At 33.4% G+C, this 18870-nt stretch overlaps 1 protein-coding gene across 1 annotated transcript in view; it reads left to right on the top strand.

Moving 5' to 3' along the window:
* LOC126836429 (serine palmitoyltransferase 1) overlaps positions 1 to 18870 on the top strand; it is a 28944-nt gene that overhangs the window by 5703 nt on the left and 4371 nt on the right. Inside the window, exons 2-4 of the mRNA XM_050569803.1 lie at positions 12721 to 12834; positions 14179 to 14277; positions 15355 to 15517. Of these exons, the coding sequence (XP_050425760.1) occupies positions 12721 to 12834; positions 14179 to 14277; positions 15355 to 15517 (376 nt within the window). The remainder of the gene's footprint in view (positions 1 to 12720; positions 12835 to 14178; positions 14278 to 15354; positions 15518 to 18870) is intronic.

Genomic DNA, 18870 nt, shown 5'->3' with positions numbered 1-18870 from the left:
ACACTCCACCGGACCACCTCCCGTCCTAAACTTTAAAGCATTACTAAATTCCAAACAAAAAAAAAAAACTACAAAACAGCAATTTTTTGAAGACTTTACTAGTGTAGGGCGTTAAAAGAATCATCCTGTATTGGAGTGTTGTAAAACTTCACGTTAGGGTTTTCGCCGAGCGCGCACAATATTATTTTGGGTAAAGTGGAATGAATATATTAACGTTTATATTTATCCAAGAGATTGCACACGGGGTCGACATTATGCTGTGCATTTTAAATTACAATAATAAAACCGGAATGTCATAAAAACGCCATCGTTTCGTTGCAATTTTATGCAATTTTCAACATAATTCGAACACGTGTCTCGTGTCACCACATATCCTTGGAACAATATTCGGCTAAGGGTAAATCACACCGTCGGATATTATTGTTCAAACATGTCGTGCTCACGCACGTGAACGTCGAATTAAACATTATTATTGCTGTTATCGCATTAAAAAGGGTAAACAAATGGAGGGAAAACAATACCTTTTCACCGGCAAATTGCATCGATACTAAAAAAAAAAAAAAAATAGAACGACCCGTGTCTTAGATACATCATTCGACAGCGGTTTGCTTTCTCACGTCGACAGTGATTTATATTGTCTATTTTTCTCGGCACTGGCGCATTTAATTAAACCGAGACAACGTGCCCCTGCACTACACCGCTTGTTTTCCTAATAAAACCGAAAACTTTCCACAAAACTTTGGCTGCCCGAATGATTTATCGCGACGGGAATTATTCGGAAATTTCGTTGAATTTCGGTGCAATTTTCGCATGATGAAATAAAAATGTCCCTCAATAATTTCCTTCGCTCAAAATTCGACTGTTAAATCAAACTTAATACCAGTTGTAAACGGACAACGTTAATGTCGATAAAAGAAATAACAGTGATAAGAATGCAGATTGATAATCTGATAACAGCTATGATAAGAATAGTGAGATAAGAAAATTGTCTGTTAAATAAAAAAACACGGTTTAAAAGAATTGCTGTTCTGCACCTTTTTAAAGTAGGTATATTACGGCGATCGTAAAATTGATTGAATTTCCTTTAATTATTGTCCTTTATAAATTTTAATAATTCGATTTGCACCTAAAAGCACATTAAAGTGATACTGAACCGACTTGTGTTATAGCTGATAAGGGATATGATAAGAAAGGAAAAATATGTCAGCTAAAAACATCTTGTGCTAAAACTTTTTTTACCTTTAACACAAAATGACAAGTTTTTAGTGGATAAATAAATGTAAAAAGCAAATCGAATGACTACGAGTAACTATGATTGTGAATAGTTAGATTATATTCAATTAATTACTCAACCTTGATCAAATTCAAATTGTGTGTCGAGCTTTAAAGAAGCCAGATGAAATTAAATAGGAAATTGCCCTCATGAAGTTATTGGAAAAGATGTTTGGAGTGACTAGATTAGATAGAATAGTTGAGGCTCTAAAAATAGCCATGACAATAGTAAGTGAACTGTACTTGGTCGTTTTGTCTGGGCCAAACTTCAAAACTACCACGATTATTATATTATTGTCTAGCATGCTCAGTCTTAGGCGGGCGATCGCTATCTCCTGTACAAAAATGGCGTTGTTCTTTATCATAATGTATAGACGGTTTTTCTCAGAACGCGTAAAACTTAAAGTAAGTACAGCGTTTTGGGCTGCTGGAATTTTGTTGAATTTATCCGTCCGACGACTCGAGACCACTCTGGCAAACATATCCCCCAATATATGTATAATATATGATATTATAATTCTACTACTACTTGCCGGCGACAAAGGGGAAACACTTGAAAACACAAGCGGGACTTGCCGGGGCATGTTAACGGCCTTTGTTCCAAACTTTTAACTAGGAACGCGGCCAGACACGCACTTATAAGTTGTATACCGAATTGTCGACGATTACACCGAGTTTGCCGTTTGTTTGCCCGGCTAAATCGAGTACAGACCACACAGGCTATCAGTCAACCCCAATCAGCGTTATGATAGGGTTATTATCGAAAATTCCAAATTTATACAGCGCAGGGTTTTTGCCATAAGCCGTTGAGTACGTATTAAAACGGCAAATGATGGCCATCACATACACACATCACTCTACAGCTCGATGCTATGTAGGTCAATGGAAGAAATCTAAAATTCCAAACTACAGGAGTCACGCACTACAGGAGCTCTCACAATGAGATGTTTAGGAACAGAAGTAGAAACGATTGTGAGACCTTTGGCGCACAACGTCTTATTTTTCGAAAATCTGTTTGTATATTTTGGATCCCAAAAACACTTGAGATCTGTTTGGAAGCTACATATTATCACTTCTTTGACTAATTTAGCGAACTGGATAGATTAACAAAACAAGACCACGACAACTTTAACGACATTTAAACAATAACCGTTCTAAGACAGTTATTGACCGACCCAATGACAAACAGGAGTCTAGTATTGAGGTTCGTAAACCATTCACATTACAGAAATGTTGAATGATTATACTATCAAACAATCATTGTACTATGTCATTCCATCGTTTGTTGTAAACATTTCCCAGTCCAAGTGTCATTAATACATGTTTAAGTGCACTATCTCGTTACTTTTTGTATCAATGTTCTATTGAATATTTCTATAGAAAAAAATCAGTGAAAAAAACTACACTACAAACGCCACTGATAACGATTCGTTTAGTTTCGATTTTATTATAATCTTATCGTAGCTATGTAGGCACTGTTTACCGATTATCGTTTGGTTATATTTTAGAGTAGGTTTTTCATTATTTGTTTTTTCTTCAAAGAAGACCTCTTATGGCCTTGGATAATCGTGCATTAGTCATACATCAACCGTGATCTTGACCTCGAGCGACCGTTAGGTTTTTAAATAATTAGATGCCGGTAAAATGCTTAGCGCGGCAAAGTGTTGCCAACGTAAAATTTTATTTGAAGTTGTTGATTATTTTTTTATAGTAAATATTCGAGGTTAAAAAATCGTTCGGTTATGACAATTATTATTATTATTACAGTTTTAACGGCGTTCTTCTTTAACGGTTCCGATTGGTTGTTACTCGTGTAATTTCCAACAAAGGGTTGGGGTTTCTGACTTTAAATTCACCCCTCGTGTTGCGTTTAACAATTGTGTTACGATTTCTTTCTGCACACACACAATTAGTTTGATTAGTGGTATCCTTACGTGACGTTGGCGGCAATCGGGCAAAGAAAAGCCAAAATGAAAAAAAAATATTAATCAATTTTTATTAGGGTTTTTTTTTTTACCGGAGTAATCGGTGCAAGACTACGACGTTGCGTTCAATTTACTCTTATTATTTCATTACCATATCATGATTGACACACACACACACATCGGCGAACAAAACTCATTATTCATAAAATAATAAGAAGAAAAAAAAACTATATATATATATATCATACATAATGTATGGAACGGCGTTTCGTGCGTTGCGTTGGTATGACTGGCATTATTCAAACCGGCAGGTATTTTTTTATTAAAATAAAAAAGACCTATTTTTTTCTTCTTTATTTTCGTTCGTCCTTTCTTCGGCGACTGGATTATTATTATTACTATTATTCGATTTTTTCCATTCTTCGAAATCAATTTGAACACAACACATGCACGCCTGCGGTACGGTTAATGGCTCGAATTTAAGGGGAGAGGTAGGGTTGGTTTGAGTGAAATAATTTACTTACCAAAGGCTCGTGTTCATCGCGCTCGTTTGTTTGCAAACGTCGACAACACTTATTAATTATATTATTAACCCGGGCTAAACACATTATTATACTTCGCGGTTTCATCCGACAACAATACGGTTACCAGGTTACCAATTACCCGGTTTATACCGGCCATTGTTTCCCGTCGTGTCCGTTTAGCGACCGTTTGGCGTTAAAACAATAAGGCTCAAAAGTCCTCTGCATAAACACAATACCTAGATACATATTATAATCACCGTGATCTCCGATAACGATGTAGAAGACCTGACTGACATTTAATAATAATAATATATTCGTCGGCCCATTTATATCGCTTTAAACAACATTGTAACACATTATGTAGAGGTAAATTAATTTGTATATTCATTTAATTAACTCTGCAGTGGCTATGTGTTACCGATGGCCCCCCGGCTCTTGTTTGTAATATAGGTATACCAACGACAATGGTCGGACACAATGGAGCCATTATGTATTCATAATAATTATTAACACTATTATTGCTTTTCGATAATATGTGAACCGATATCGGATCATGTTGATATTTTTCCATAGACAATATTATGGATACCATACGATAGCCTATATTTTCAAAAACCTCAAAAATGTATTTGAGCAAAATTTGGCTTTTTTCCGTTGACAATAGCAGTTTTATTATTTATTTTTTTAACTATTCGCATATGCAACGTTACCTTTAGTTTTTCACGGTTAGAGCTTGGTTAAGAAAACTTACAATTTCATATAGAATTAAGCGATAAAATATCTCAAATAAAATGAATATATTTTGACGTTTTGACCAAATTTGTTTCTATTATGTTACCGACGTTAACGAGTCAAACAAATATCATTCAAACTCTTTTTCTCAAAAGGAAAGGAGACTTTTTACTTTTTTAATTTTTAAATAACCAAATAAATATGGCAATTGAAATTAAAAAATTTGTTGTTATTAACTGTAAAAGTTTAACTTGTTAAGACATGTAGTTTTGGATGTTAAGGTCTGTAAATTTGTGATACAAGGTAGATCCAGAGTGGCATCTAAAATATACAAATATCCGTAGTCAAACTTTTTTTTTTAATATTAAGGGAAACCCTAAAAAAAAGGGAAAACTTACACTTTGAACGTAGTAAATTTCTAAGTTTCTGTCAGTATGTCAACGGTGAAAAGGTATTGTTTGTCCAATGGTTTCATCGATATTAAATATTTTTACCAACTATAAGTTCACATCAAAGCGTTTATTTGAAATCACATTCATTTATAATAACTCCCCTGAAGCCTTCCAACGTTCCCCACTCCAATATGCTTGGTCCCCATTATGCCCCAACCTCACTGTGTTGGCTTCTTTTTAATTTGTATTATATTTTATATGTTAACTGTTAGTTGGATTGTTATGTAGGGAAGCATTATACAAACGGTGTCAATCAATTATAAAATATAAGCTGTAGATAAAAATATTTTATCAACTTGAGATCTAGTTAACCACAAGTATTTTTTATGAATTTGTAATTTCTCGGCCTGGCAGAAGACTTATTCTTAATCTTAATATTTTTGTTTAAATATCAATACCCGTTCCGAATGTGTACCCGTCTCTCCGGTTAGAACACATCTGCGAGCAGGCATTATTATTATTATTATCTACTTGTGCGACACAGCCGAGAGATTAACTAATTTGGTACGGAGTAGGAACATGAAAGTTTGTGGAAAATTGAAATCATATTATATAAAAAAAACACTATGAAAAAATATGTAATTTCTTAGTAAATCCAATAAAAAATCGAGACGCCCGCGATAAAAATTCATCCTGTATATAATATATAGAAACCTAAGTTTACTATTAAAATTATCAAAACAAATGTATTATTAATAATAAGAGTACTATGAAAATCGATATTTATAATATATTTAATACTATATTTTTTTAACAAAATTTATCTTTTCTCTTATCTCTTATCTCTCTTATCTCATCAGATAAATCAGCTGATATTTTCGTTATGATGATAATGAAAAAAAAAGTGTCGATTATTCCGCGTATGTGCCAAAGCAAAGACATAAAAATGTCAAAAAACCCCGAGGGCAATAACAACGATAAGGTGTTCTTGGGGAAATCCCATCGCAAACGCACTCCGGGCTTGGGGCCGGCAACTTTTCCACAAGCGGCAAACTTGCTCAAAAACTTTCCAGGGCTGCCGGGCTCGTGAGTACACCGTATTAATATTACAATTATTATTATATGTAGTGCGAAAAGTGTATGTAACATAATATAATATGTATATTGTAGCAAAGTACTATATGCGCGGCCGTTTTACATCCGTTTTGCCGTTTAAATATTTAACGTTTCCCCCACGCTGTGTGTGACGACGGTGACAACCGAAGTTGCGCCAACCGACGGCTGAGTGCAACGCTAAAGCGATGGAAACTTTTCCTTTGGATCTGATGAAAAACATTTATTTTTATTACTATAAATCACATTGTTGCCAGCGGCTACTGCGAAAATTTCAATGCGAACAATATAGAAAACGCTATCGAGTTCATTTGTGTTTATTATCATCATTATAATTATTGAACTTGGTAACGCACTTCGAAAACGACCGCTTACGCGATAATTTATTATAAACGTCTTGGTCTTGTTACTTGTCGCAAGTCCCTAGGAATTACAATGACTAATATATTATATTTATAAAAAAAAAACACTCACACATCGTTGTTAAACTAATACCTTCTCAGCTCCGCATTCATATGGTATAAAGGACTAAGAAATAGATAAAATTGTATACAGTTTTGGGATCGCCAACTTTTTAAACTAAAAAAAAAGGGAAAAGGAAAACCTAAGAGAGTACAAAAACTGTAATTAAAAAAACTATACCGAAATCATTTTCAAAACGTTTAACAAACATTACACTTTTAATGTGTTCTCCAAACCTAATAAACCTAACAAACTGTCTAACGTTCAGACAATATTAATACTTTTCAATATTGCTGCGTGGCTTTTTGGGTTTTTGTCAATGAAAAAAAAGTTTAATCACATACATATATATATACTTTTAAATTGTAGGTTTTAGTATACTTTTTCCCAGACCGTTTCCCTTGTTAGAGCAGTTTTTGGATTTAAGATATAAAAAATTCAGTTTTCACTCCATTCTGAGCGAAATAGAGGGTGATAAATTTAATTTAAGTCACTTTCCCAGAAAGTAATAACAATTGTATAGTTTTTCTTTTTGAAAAAAATATTATTTATGTTACTTTACAATAATGTAAAAGAATTAAATATTTACCAGAGCTGTGTCAAATTTTAAAACTTAAGCTGTAAGTATGTATTTAACAACTGGCTTGTCGATAACCATTTTCGGGTAATTACTTTCAAAATGGGTCATCGAATTCAGAGAAAACTAAGTTAGGTTTCAACTAACAATTAGTTGGGTTATATTATCTTAAGATTAATAAGAACTATTTCTTTTAACGCCCTACTCCAGTTTGCTCTTAATATTTTATAGTTACTCATATATTAAATGCTATTATGTATTTCATTAGGTTTTGCTGAAAATGTTGACTGGTCGAAAACCAGTTTTAAGCATATAGTTTAAAAGTTGTTGAAGTTCAAAATTTAGGACGGGAGATAACCATTGCATGTATGAAAATGTCGGTTCAGCGTTGTTGGTATGCTTATCAGACAAAGGGCATACCCCGATGCTGCACAAAATCCACTTGGGTTTCTAAATTATTGTTATTTTGTCCTAAGAAATATCAGGATGTCATAAATCATAGTATAGAGTCGTTTTTCTAGATAATTAATTTGCCATACCAAGTAATTAAGCCTGGAAATACAATACCATGACATTGTAATTTAATGCCATGAGCGGCAATAGATGTCTTATACATGCTTCGCTATACCTAAATTAAATTCGAAAAACATTGGTTGAACTGTATGAGAAATTCGAATAAATATAGTTTATTCGAAAATAATAGTTTTTAGTCGAAAAAGTGCTTGAGCTGCTGATAGTAAACCATTATTATTGTTTCAGTTGTATGTTATAAACATTTTGATCTACAGTGATGTACATTATCTAGATATAGTTATCTAAATAAATTATCTTGAAAATAATGTATTATCTTTTCATCTTATCTAGATAAGATAAAGGGTTATACGAGGACAATCATCTAAACAGTTGATATTTTATAGATTATCATTAAATTGATTTGGATTTGATTTAATTTAAACTGTTATTTCATATTGGGGCTATATTTGAAACATTTCACCTTAAAAGAATTCTGAAATGAAAATAAATGACAATATTATCAACCAAAAAGTGAAAACTGTGGAGTTTTAGCATTTTATTTTTATGAATTAAAAAAATATCATGTATAGATAAACTAGTTATGGTGTAAATTTACAATATTTTTTACTAGTTAACATTTTGTAGGAAACGAACTATTTGTGTTCTATCTATTATCTGGTTGAAAACATGGATAATCACTTATCTTAATCAGGATACGATTTTAACTAATTATCCACATAGTCTTTGGCTACCAGCAAATCTAATAACATTTCTTAATTTCTGCTACTTGCCCGTTTCTCTAATACGGCTATACCCGACCGATTTATCTTATTTTACTTGAAGTCAAAGTTTGAGAGTATTCGCTAAAAACGTTTTGGCGATGAAACTACTAATAAATACATTCAAACGACAAAAAAACACGCGACAGTGAATTATATCGCAGTATATTATTATGGACCCTAATAATATTATTATACACTTGAGTTATGTTTTTTAATATACAATCCAGGGATGTCTGGTAATAACCTTTCCACCCCCCCCCCCAACGGATTGGCGCGTGCGAACCACCAATTCGGTGAACAATTCGTACACAACCGTGAAGAGGAAAAATTCGAATATTAAGCTCTTGTTCCAATTCTACGCCTCTTCTTTCTTTCCATTCCATTCGGTTGGCCCCTCCGTCGTTAGTGTAATACCAATAACGACGTCGACGATGATAATAATGCTAATGCTAATGCTAATAACTAGACGGATGATAATATGTGGATTGGTTCGGATGATTGATCGGTGAAGTGAAACGCACGCGTTCTCCGGGAAGGGTCCTGGCCCGGGGGCTCTTCGGTTATGCCTACCGCCCTACTCGCCCTTCCCCACCGGCTCACTCCAAGTATTAATTAGGTTTCGCTATTTGTTCGGTGGCGACGTACGTCTCGGAGGGTTCGCCGGCGAACCAATAGCGCCACAGGGGAAGCAGGTGATGACTGATGTCAAAATATAATACACATAATGAAACTAACCCGCAAACAACGCGTCCATGTGTTCCCAGCCCTCGCGAAATTCGCCGGAGCGTGGTCTCGGTTTTCTTTTTTGGAAAAGAAAAAAAGTTGTTCGCAAAATAAATGAGTTCTGGAACGAGTTCGCGCCTATTGCCTGAGCACTGTCTCACGAAGCTAATGAATTTGCTTTGAACCGTCTCAATCTGTCGACAGTGGTACTTCTTGTCAATGGTAACGAGGACGGTACTACGAGGAGTGATACGACACCTGTAGTAAAGGACATTGGACTTACATTTGTTCCCGTTGAGAGACAATCCAACGCTTGATTCCCGTTTGACAAACATTTTTACAAGTCTTCATGTAAATCCAAGCAATCTTCCCAATTTTATAGAATAGCTTAATAACATCAGCAGCAGACATAGTAGCTTACAGCAGAGAGAACGTTTGAGGCGCTGTTTTCTTTTGAAAAATGCAAAAAAAAAGAGGAGGAGGTTGTTTGAGAATTCTAGGCGAAGGCGCAATGTCGAATAGCCAAACAGAAATAATTATACCTCAATCCTTTTGATAAGCACAGACTTAAGACGTGCATCTACAATAGGGTTGGCAGCGACTAATAATTACGGGTAGCACTTCAAAGTTACTCGGAGGCACAACAAGCAAGTGAATTTAATTAAAAGCTGTAATATTCGAATACTATGGACAAAGTTCGCTTTCTAGGAAAGACGTGAAAGGAATTTCCAGTTAAATCCTGTCTAAGGCGAGTTGCTGTTATCCTTCGTTCGGTACTCGACTCTGAATTGAGAAAAGCGGTGAAAGATGTGCACAGTACAACTAATAAACAACAAACGGAATAAAACATAAGCAATAAGGTATGGTTGAGGCGTGTTAAGAGGAAGCAATACAAAATTTAGAGTTTAGTACCTAGTAGTACTAGCAACAGAAAAGTAAGGCTGTATTACTACCACGCAAACAGTCACAAGATTAGCAACTGAGATTGAATATTCGTAGAATATCCGGATTTCAGAAGTCCCATTCTTTATACTTTTGTAACACTCATATAAGTTCAGTAACAATGCTATTGTTGTCAACAATTATTATAAAAAATAGATATCAGGTATCACCGAGCCAATATGCAATAACTGCTATCAATATTGAAAACAAAAATTCCATTTAAAAACTGGCATACATAACAGGAAATACTACACCCCTACTGTGCGTTAGAGCCAAGTGTCTGTTTGGTCGTTTCCTTTCACAGCGGTACACTATGATATTATTTTAGTCATTACTAAAACAAAGTCGGGAAATCAAGAATATTGCACCCGTGTCACTCGGACAAATGGACTGTTTTTCTGGCAACCCTTTTGTGAACGATTAACCAACAGATCCCCAGCCGGCGTAGACGGTACGCAGATTTGGACATTGATCCGTACAACGCCTTCAAGTAATACCCTTCGAGACTATATTATCTAATAATACATCGGTGTACAGTATCCGGTTAATATAATGCACATAACCGAGTAGGACCTTCAAACGAGACCCCTTTCCTTTATATTATCATTATTGCCGACGCTTTGTAGTGTATTATAATAATATAGCGTTCTACTAGAGAAACGGTTTGTTGCTGCTCTTTATGAGAGAGCAGACTCGGTCGTGCGAAAACCTCGGTCGGGTAACCGTTAAAGTGTGTGCACGCTGTATGTGCTGTACTGTGTATATTGCAAGACCGGTGTTTGCTTAACGTGCACACGAATCATTAAGGAAGTTTATTCCGGAGGGTGACTTCGACGGCGGCTGTTGGGAAGATTTTCAGTTTGTTGTTTTTTGTACCTCCCCTCCCCCCGCCCCTCTGACCTGGTATATAACATATTGTGTGTTCCTCGAAGAAAACACAAAGTGTACGACAAACGTCGTGCAACCGACCCAAAACGACTGCTGACTACTATCTTCACAAATTATTATCATTGACTGTGTAATGTAAAATAATTATATTATTATTATTATTATTATTCAAAATGCGATTTTCTTTGTAATTTCCATAGTATTTCCTTTACTTGTATTCCTGCTCGTGTCCGCTGGGTGACTGTATGCAAATTTGTTTATCGAATTACTCGATCCCTCTTCGGCCTGACGCGGAAGGGAAATGTTTTGTAACACATACGGTCTTTGCATAATAATATCACTCATACTCGTGTTAAATGCGATTCGAGTACAGAAACTGAGGCGGCAACATTAGCTCGATTCTCAGCGTCTCATCTTGAATAGACATTAATTATTGAGCATAGTAATAAAACCGAAAACAAAGCTATCTTGTAAACTCGATGCTCGAAATGTTCTCGTCTGTTGGTTACAGAATTGTTCGGGTTTTGGAAAATAACTAACGTCTAATACACTATAACAAGTTAATCGTGTCAAGCCAATGGGTACTTACTAAATTTGTTGTAAAATTCATATTATGGTCAAACACTTTGGTGTAAGCAACAACAGTATAGCAACAGGACAACTTAACCAAACCTAACAAGATTCGCACCAAAGCGTTTGAAAGCAACTCAAGCATGTGAAACTGCTTGAGTTGCTTTAAAAAAAATGTATTTCACTTAATCTGTTATTTTATGCGCCAATCCGCCTTAAAACAAAACACAGTTGGCAAGAGGATTTAAAAGTGTCGAAAAATGTTTTGTCATCCTATTTTAGTCAGAAATTAAATGTCTTACATGTCTTGTTTGCATAATTTATCAATATTTAAACTTTATTTTGTAAGCAAAATTTGCAAGATATTCTATAGTTCTGGTCAAAAAAAGATATTCCATTTTTTTATCAAAACTGACAAACATTAGAACAATTAAAACGATTGATTTGTTTTATGAATAAAAGAGAAATGACCTTTTTCATTTTTTATATAATAAATTACTTATGTTCAAACCGTATATGTTTTAACCGCAGTTTATAGAGTACTAAATTAAATCATCTAAACAACTTTTTAATGGTTGATATAATTATAAATTTAAACTATGGTTTAAGAAAAACATATGAAATACTTTCGGTCTATATGGGTAAACATAAGTATAGAATTATTATAAAGACATAAATAACACAAATTTGTTCATTTTTCTCAAAAAAACAAATGCTTAATGGTCATGGGATATTTTCGACTTTTTTTTTTTGTGGTATTTAGCAAGAAGATATATATATTTTTTTTTATAAATTACTTTCAAGCGATTAGAGTAGCCATCGTTGAGTCACTTAGCTTAACCACTCTTAATGGGGCTATCGAGGAATCTATAAAGGAATATACGAAACGCTCAGAAGCCAAACTGATTAACTCCATTGAAAAATTCAACTATGGGTTTATTTATCTTGGCCACTGAAAATTATACACTTTACAACCGAAACCGAAAAGTCCTCTCGACTAGCAAGACCGATCACGGTGTTAAAATTTTTTGACAGGATTTAACCTATCCGGTTGTACGGTAGGAAAATAGGATTCCCGCAGTATAACAATATTAGGTATAATATGAGCAAACAACCGCACCGAGTAGAAACTTATTACGCAGTTGTATACCTGCTTTGTGCAGAACAGAAACTTGGCAAACTCATTCTAGAACAATATGCAATTACATTATTGGATGCGCGTGTGAACACATACAATCTTAATGCGTGTGTGAAGGCGTTCATGTGAATAATAATTACTTTATCAGACCGTCCCCATTGTTGCAGGTGCAGCTCAATCACATCTACGTGGAAGGCAGCATACTGATCGTGTTGCTGTGGATATTGATCAAGAAGGCGGCAAGTTCCGGCAAATCGAAAACGGCTAAACCGGCCGAAACGGTACCTACTTAACGTTGCCACTAATTGACTTTTGGCTATGAGTGTTCCAAGAAAATAACATAATATAAATTTTTACCCCAAAGAAAACACCCCCCCCCCCTTGCCATCAAGAATATCTCTTATGATCAACTGATTCTCTTATCAAAAATCTCTTATCAGTTATCAGGAAACAATTGATTTTCCCGCTATCCCCATCCGTTATCACTCACGGATAAATATTATATGATAAACTAGATTGCTTTGTGGACATATGCAGACAAAAGAGATAATTATTTAAGTTTACCATTTTTCGCCACCTCTGTGGGAATCAAAACCTTATCGCATGTTTATAATAGCTGTTATCACTGTTTATAACAATTACAGGTTAAGTTGATAGCACAGAATCACAGATATATATATATATATATATATTAGTTTATACACACATAAATCCCACTAAAATGGCCGACTTCAATTCATATCACTAGTTAGCAATCTAGTTAATTATATAAAATAAATTTGCGTTATCGCCTCGTTCCCCCTTCCCTACCTCCCCATTTTATGTCACAAAATGGTCACTCAAATTTCCAACAGCCAGCAGACATATTCGTTTCAAATCTAAATTTACATTTCGACAAAGCTAACATTCATGTTACAAAAAATAACAATTTCCTAAAATTGAACATGCATCAATAATTGTGGTAGTTCCTAAGTTTGGCCTAAAGTTTCATTTTAATTTCTAAACGGTTTACTTATATAATATAGCAGAGTACCTAATAGCTAGCCGAAACCAACAGTACAAATTTGAGTACAACTTTTAGTTTAAGAAAAAAATGTTAACTTAAAATATTCAAGCATAAGTTATTATAAGACGAAGCACTAAAAATAGCATAAAACCGTAAAATATGTTTAACTGATTTTCAAAATGTGGATTTATTTTCTTCATTGTAACTGCTACAATTACTTCATATACTTGAGTGTATCACAATTTCTTTCACATCTCAAAAGCATGTTTTATTTTTAAAAATGTGTTTTTTTCACATTATTATAAAAAAAATATACAATACACACGAATGAAACGTGTGGAAACCCGCCGTTATATTTGCCCTTTTTGTTTACAATCATCAGATGTGATAGCCGACCTCGTTGAATAGTTTTAGGCTTACAGCTCAAAGCAAAAAAAAACCTTTCGACAACACAGAGTGGTTACAATACAAACAAAGTAAAGATAACAGAATGTGTTTTTAGGTGAAAAACGAATTTTGTACTTTTCAAAGGACTTTCGAAACTCAATTAATTATTTAATTGGCACATACCTTTTTAGCTTTTAAGCCGTAAACTTTTTGCGTTTGTTGGTGTGTGCAGGACATAGAAAAACAGATAAGCGCGTGGAATCCATTACCGTTGGTGAGCAAGTGTCAGCCAGCCTCGTTGTCTTTGACTAGCCATGTTATACAAAGCAAAGTAAAGCAAACACACTATATAGAAATAATATCATCATGACGGTTTAATTAATGTTTTTTTTTTTTTTATCAAAGCAAAAAAAATATACAATACACACGAATGAAACGTGTGGAAACCCGCCGTTTTGTTAAAAATTATTAATTTAATTAAACTTGGTTCTTATAAAAAAAAAAATTATTTTTTGAGGATTAGATGAATACAATAAACATAATAAAAGTCTTATGGTAATAATAATATATCATGAATAAAAATGAATTTAGTGTACCGAAGAAAAATTATCTCATCATAAGGTTGTCAGTTTAAATTCTTAAAATATCTACTTTATGGGTTCTCCGAACTTATCAAAACGAGAAATAAAAGAATCATATTTTATAATAATATTAATTATTTCGGCCTCTCGTTAGGCTAATTCGAATTCAACATTTTCTGGAAAAACGGGCAGAAAGGGAAAATAAATTAGACAAAATGTGTAATTAAATAATCACTATCAACAAAAAAAAAACGCGAATAACGTACTACTATATTGAAATACGAGGATAATATTATAACACACCAATAAATTACAAATAGCAAGAAATATTATAAATAAGTCAATAATTAAATTTGAAGTTAATTTTACTCAATGAATTATTTTTTCGTTTACAAACTTACCTATTTATTTAATCTGGATATAATTAATTCTCATATTTTAAAATGTATTAGTGCTTATTTCAAAATAAAAAATAATAATATTGACGATAAAAAACGAGATCGAACAAGCTTGTCTTTTTATTTAACTTTGCTTAGCGGATTGAATTTTTTAAGTATTTTGTATTATTTAAACTATATTATAAGAGGATCAAGGAGAGTAAAAAAAACATAAAAATTATTATTGAGAAATTGTATGTTATCTCTTATCAGTTGATACGATTATCAACTAATAAACTCTTATCAGTTACACAGGGAATTAGCCTTATCATCTAATCCTCTAATAGCTCTTATTCGCACTTATCGTTCATTTTTTTTTTTTTGCAAACTGTCGATAATAAAATAAAGTGTATACATTTATAACTCAATAACTTTTGGTTTGTCTCTCAGGCGGAAAATTATATTCTTATTAACGGCCGGTCGTGTATAAATTTCGCCACGCACAACTATTTCAGTTTCACCGACGACAAAAGCGTTGAAAACGCCGTCATAGAAGCGGTAAACAAATACGGTGTGGGCACTTGCGGGCCTAGAGCGTTTTACGGCACAATTGGCAAGTATATTTTCATTGACATGTAATTCATTATCATCACATCGTACATCATGTTATTACTATTATAACGTTGTATGACAAATCACACACCGTTCGATCAAAATAATATGACTGAAGTGAATTCAATTAAAACACTTCTGGTATGAATGTTCACAGCGGCGACCCTAGTAAAACGTCGCACGACTGTACCTAGTAGTGTGTACTTGAATTTTTTTTTTTTTTAATTACACATCACATAATCTATAATATGCGCTGTTGTCGCTTAATGCATATCCGGTGTATGTATTATTTGTTTTCCCCGAACAAGTGAGTCGGGATGACCTCAAAAAAAAAAAAAACAAGTTGTTTTCCTGATAACGACCTGACTCTTATGTGCAGGTCGAAAAATATGTTTTGCATAGTAATTATTGTAATTATTTAACTTGTACGCATTTATTACTTATTCGTAAAAAAAAATAACTGTAATTACTAACGTGCGATTCAGTTGACTCTATCTGACCCTGATAGCGGTATAGTTTCTAGTTCAAATGAAAATGCATATCATTTTTTGATCTTTATTTCCAATCCATTAAGGAAACAGGATGTTAAAAAAAAAAAGCCGGGACATCCGCTTTGTAATAATATAGGCCATGAGGTTATGAACAACAATTATAATGCGAAAATCATTATGTCCTGGATTTGACCCAGAGCTGGGAAAATGATATTTAAAACAAATTAATTAACTGCAAAATTGTAAGTGTATAAGTGGACGTTTCCAATATGATACAAAATTGAATCGATTCAGTAGAAAAGCGAGCAAAAGAAACACGCCAAAATACTTCAGGTTTTGGATTTTGTGCAGCTTTTTTAAAAGTAGTCTAGTTGTATGATATTCCTAACGTTTATTGGCTTATTGATTTTAACTACGACACTTTAACTAGGTTAAAATCCTAATAATAATTGAAGAAATTATATTATATTTACTACATTTTTTCTCTGTCCTATAAAACTAATATTATTAATTATTATTTTTGGGTCACTTATCTGGTGGTGGATAAACATTGTTTGACAAAAAAACTATACTATCCGGTATTCAACTACTTCACTCTGGTGGTAAAATTAGAAACTAAACACAAACCCATTCTCTGTCACCGCGTTATTTGTATAAGTTTAAAATATGTTTAAGCTTAAGCTATGGCTTAAAGTATGAAAAAAAATGTTGTCTTTAATTTTGATACTGTTCTATACTTATTTTTTTGACTATAACGGTTCAATAACGTTTGTAGGTACCATGTTTTAAAATGTATAAAAATATTATCTCGCGTCGTATGGGTTTTCCCAAAAAAAGTGTTTGAATCTTAAACGGTTTTTATAAATACTATAGACATTACTACGATGGTTATTTAAAAAAAAAATCCAATTCTCATCGCTTTACAAAAACGGGGTTTTTCCAAAATACATAATAATATAAAACACGGTTCGTTAATTTTTTGGAAGCAAATAACTTCTAAAAGGAACACAACGGTGGAAATTTCCGTTATCCTGTTTTGATTAATTTTTTATTGTTTCATTGAACCTTCAAACAATAATAATAACAATTGGCTTCTGAAAACCGGTCGTTAATGTCCGGAAATTCAAATAATATTATAGTATAATATAGTTTTATATATATTTTACATATTTTATACAAAAATGGCGTAATCAGATTATACTTTTAAAATCAAATAAATATTTTTTACGGCCACTAAAATTTCATTTTTTTTATTAGTTAATAATAAAATATACGTGGTTATATAGTCAAAATATTGTTAGCAGGGCAACCTTTTTATTTTATTTTCTGGATTATTTATACTTTGTTATTCAGTTCTTAGTAAACATTGCTCAATGCACATGTACAGAAATTGTATAGAGATTCGATATGAAAGTTTTTATTTGTCATGTGTACCGCAAGGGGCAGCAGAGGGCATTGGACGCGAGCAGATCGACTGGAGAGTTTTAGTGTTGGAAGGTTTGGCTGTGCCCCAGAGTTGTTGTATGCCTTTAGGAGACCAGACTGGGTGAATTAAAGTTTCAATTTAGCGTACGCCAAAGATGTACATATACTTATACATAACTACATATCTGTAGTTGTATTTCCGGCGAACGTTCCCTGTTTGGATTATACTTTGGCGGACGGATATTGTGTTACGCTGCACAGAGAGTACAATTCGTGGGGTAATAACAACAGTAATAGGATGTAGTAAAGACCCGGTTAGCCAGACAGAGGCTTGGTGGGTTTAGAGGCTTTGTGCGTGAAGAATGTCGCGCACCTGATGAATTTATTGAAATTTCAACCGTGGGTCGGCCGAACACTAATAAATCTTCAATTGTATTTTTTATTATTTCTGTACGTCCGAATGTGTCAAACCTAACTGACGTGTGATTATGGCGCGAATAAAAAAAAAAAAAAAAGGTCAAACGGATTGAAACGAGCAAAAGCCAAATGGCCAAACGTCGTTGGAAGGAATCAATGAAGCTTTGTTTCGTGGGCGATCCATTATTCACCATCAGCGTGACGTTACACTAAGCAACTGTCACTATGTGGCCGGCTATACAACAGTGGGGAAAGATTAGGGCTATTAGAATGTCTTTTCTTATTTCGCCATTGGAGTCTGAACGGTCAACGTCCAACAGATTTCCGGAAATCGTTCAATTTCTTTCTGCCAATGAAAATAACAATTTGTTCAAATCTAATTTTTAAATCTCGTATGAAAAAACAGAATCAACAGTATCATTACTTTAGAGAATATCAGATTTCGTGCCAGCTCCTTTCAAAAATATTAAAATAACGTTTTTTAATTATTTTCTGCTGAGAATAGACTCCAATCTCTGTTTAGGGTAATTAATATGATAAAATTAAACCTGTGCTATCAGGCAAGCAATTTAGAAATATTCATTTTTTAATGTATTATTATTGTTTTCTAAGGAAAACATTTTTTTTTTGTATAATATGCCTAAGTTTTGAAAATTCGGTTAATATTTGAACTTCAATGAATACTTATCAAAATAAATATTTTTTTCTCATTGAGTCAATACATATATAATGAGTGATTTTTCAACCTATTCATGATCTTTTTTCAATTAGCTTCAACGCCCTTTGTTCAATAAAACAAATATTTTTTCAACACTGTAACAATAATTGTTAATTTGGCAACACTGACATTTTTCTTATCATAAACCTTAGAAATAAATTTCACATAATTTGTAAACCTTATACCATTTTTAGACGGTGTGTATACTTATCACATGAGTATAATGTTATTTCTATACATTAGTTGTGTATGGTCAAAGTTTTATGGTAAAACGACAAGACGGTTGATTTAATCAACTCTGTG

The sequence above is a fragment of the Adelges cooleyi genome, unplaced genomic scaffold (genome assembly GCF_023614345.1).
Source record: "Adelges cooleyi isolate 19-005CV unplaced genomic scaffold, UGA_ACOO_1.1 ACOO_flye_CR_arks_rails_tigmint_CR_PRNA_247, whole genome shotgun sequence".
In the NCBI taxonomy this organism is placed as follows: domain Eukaryota; kingdom Metazoa; phylum Arthropoda; class Insecta; order Hemiptera; family Adelgidae; genus Adelges; species Adelges cooleyi.
Note: the sequence above shows the minus strand (reverse complement) of the source record. Positions and strands in the feature narration are given on the sequence as shown.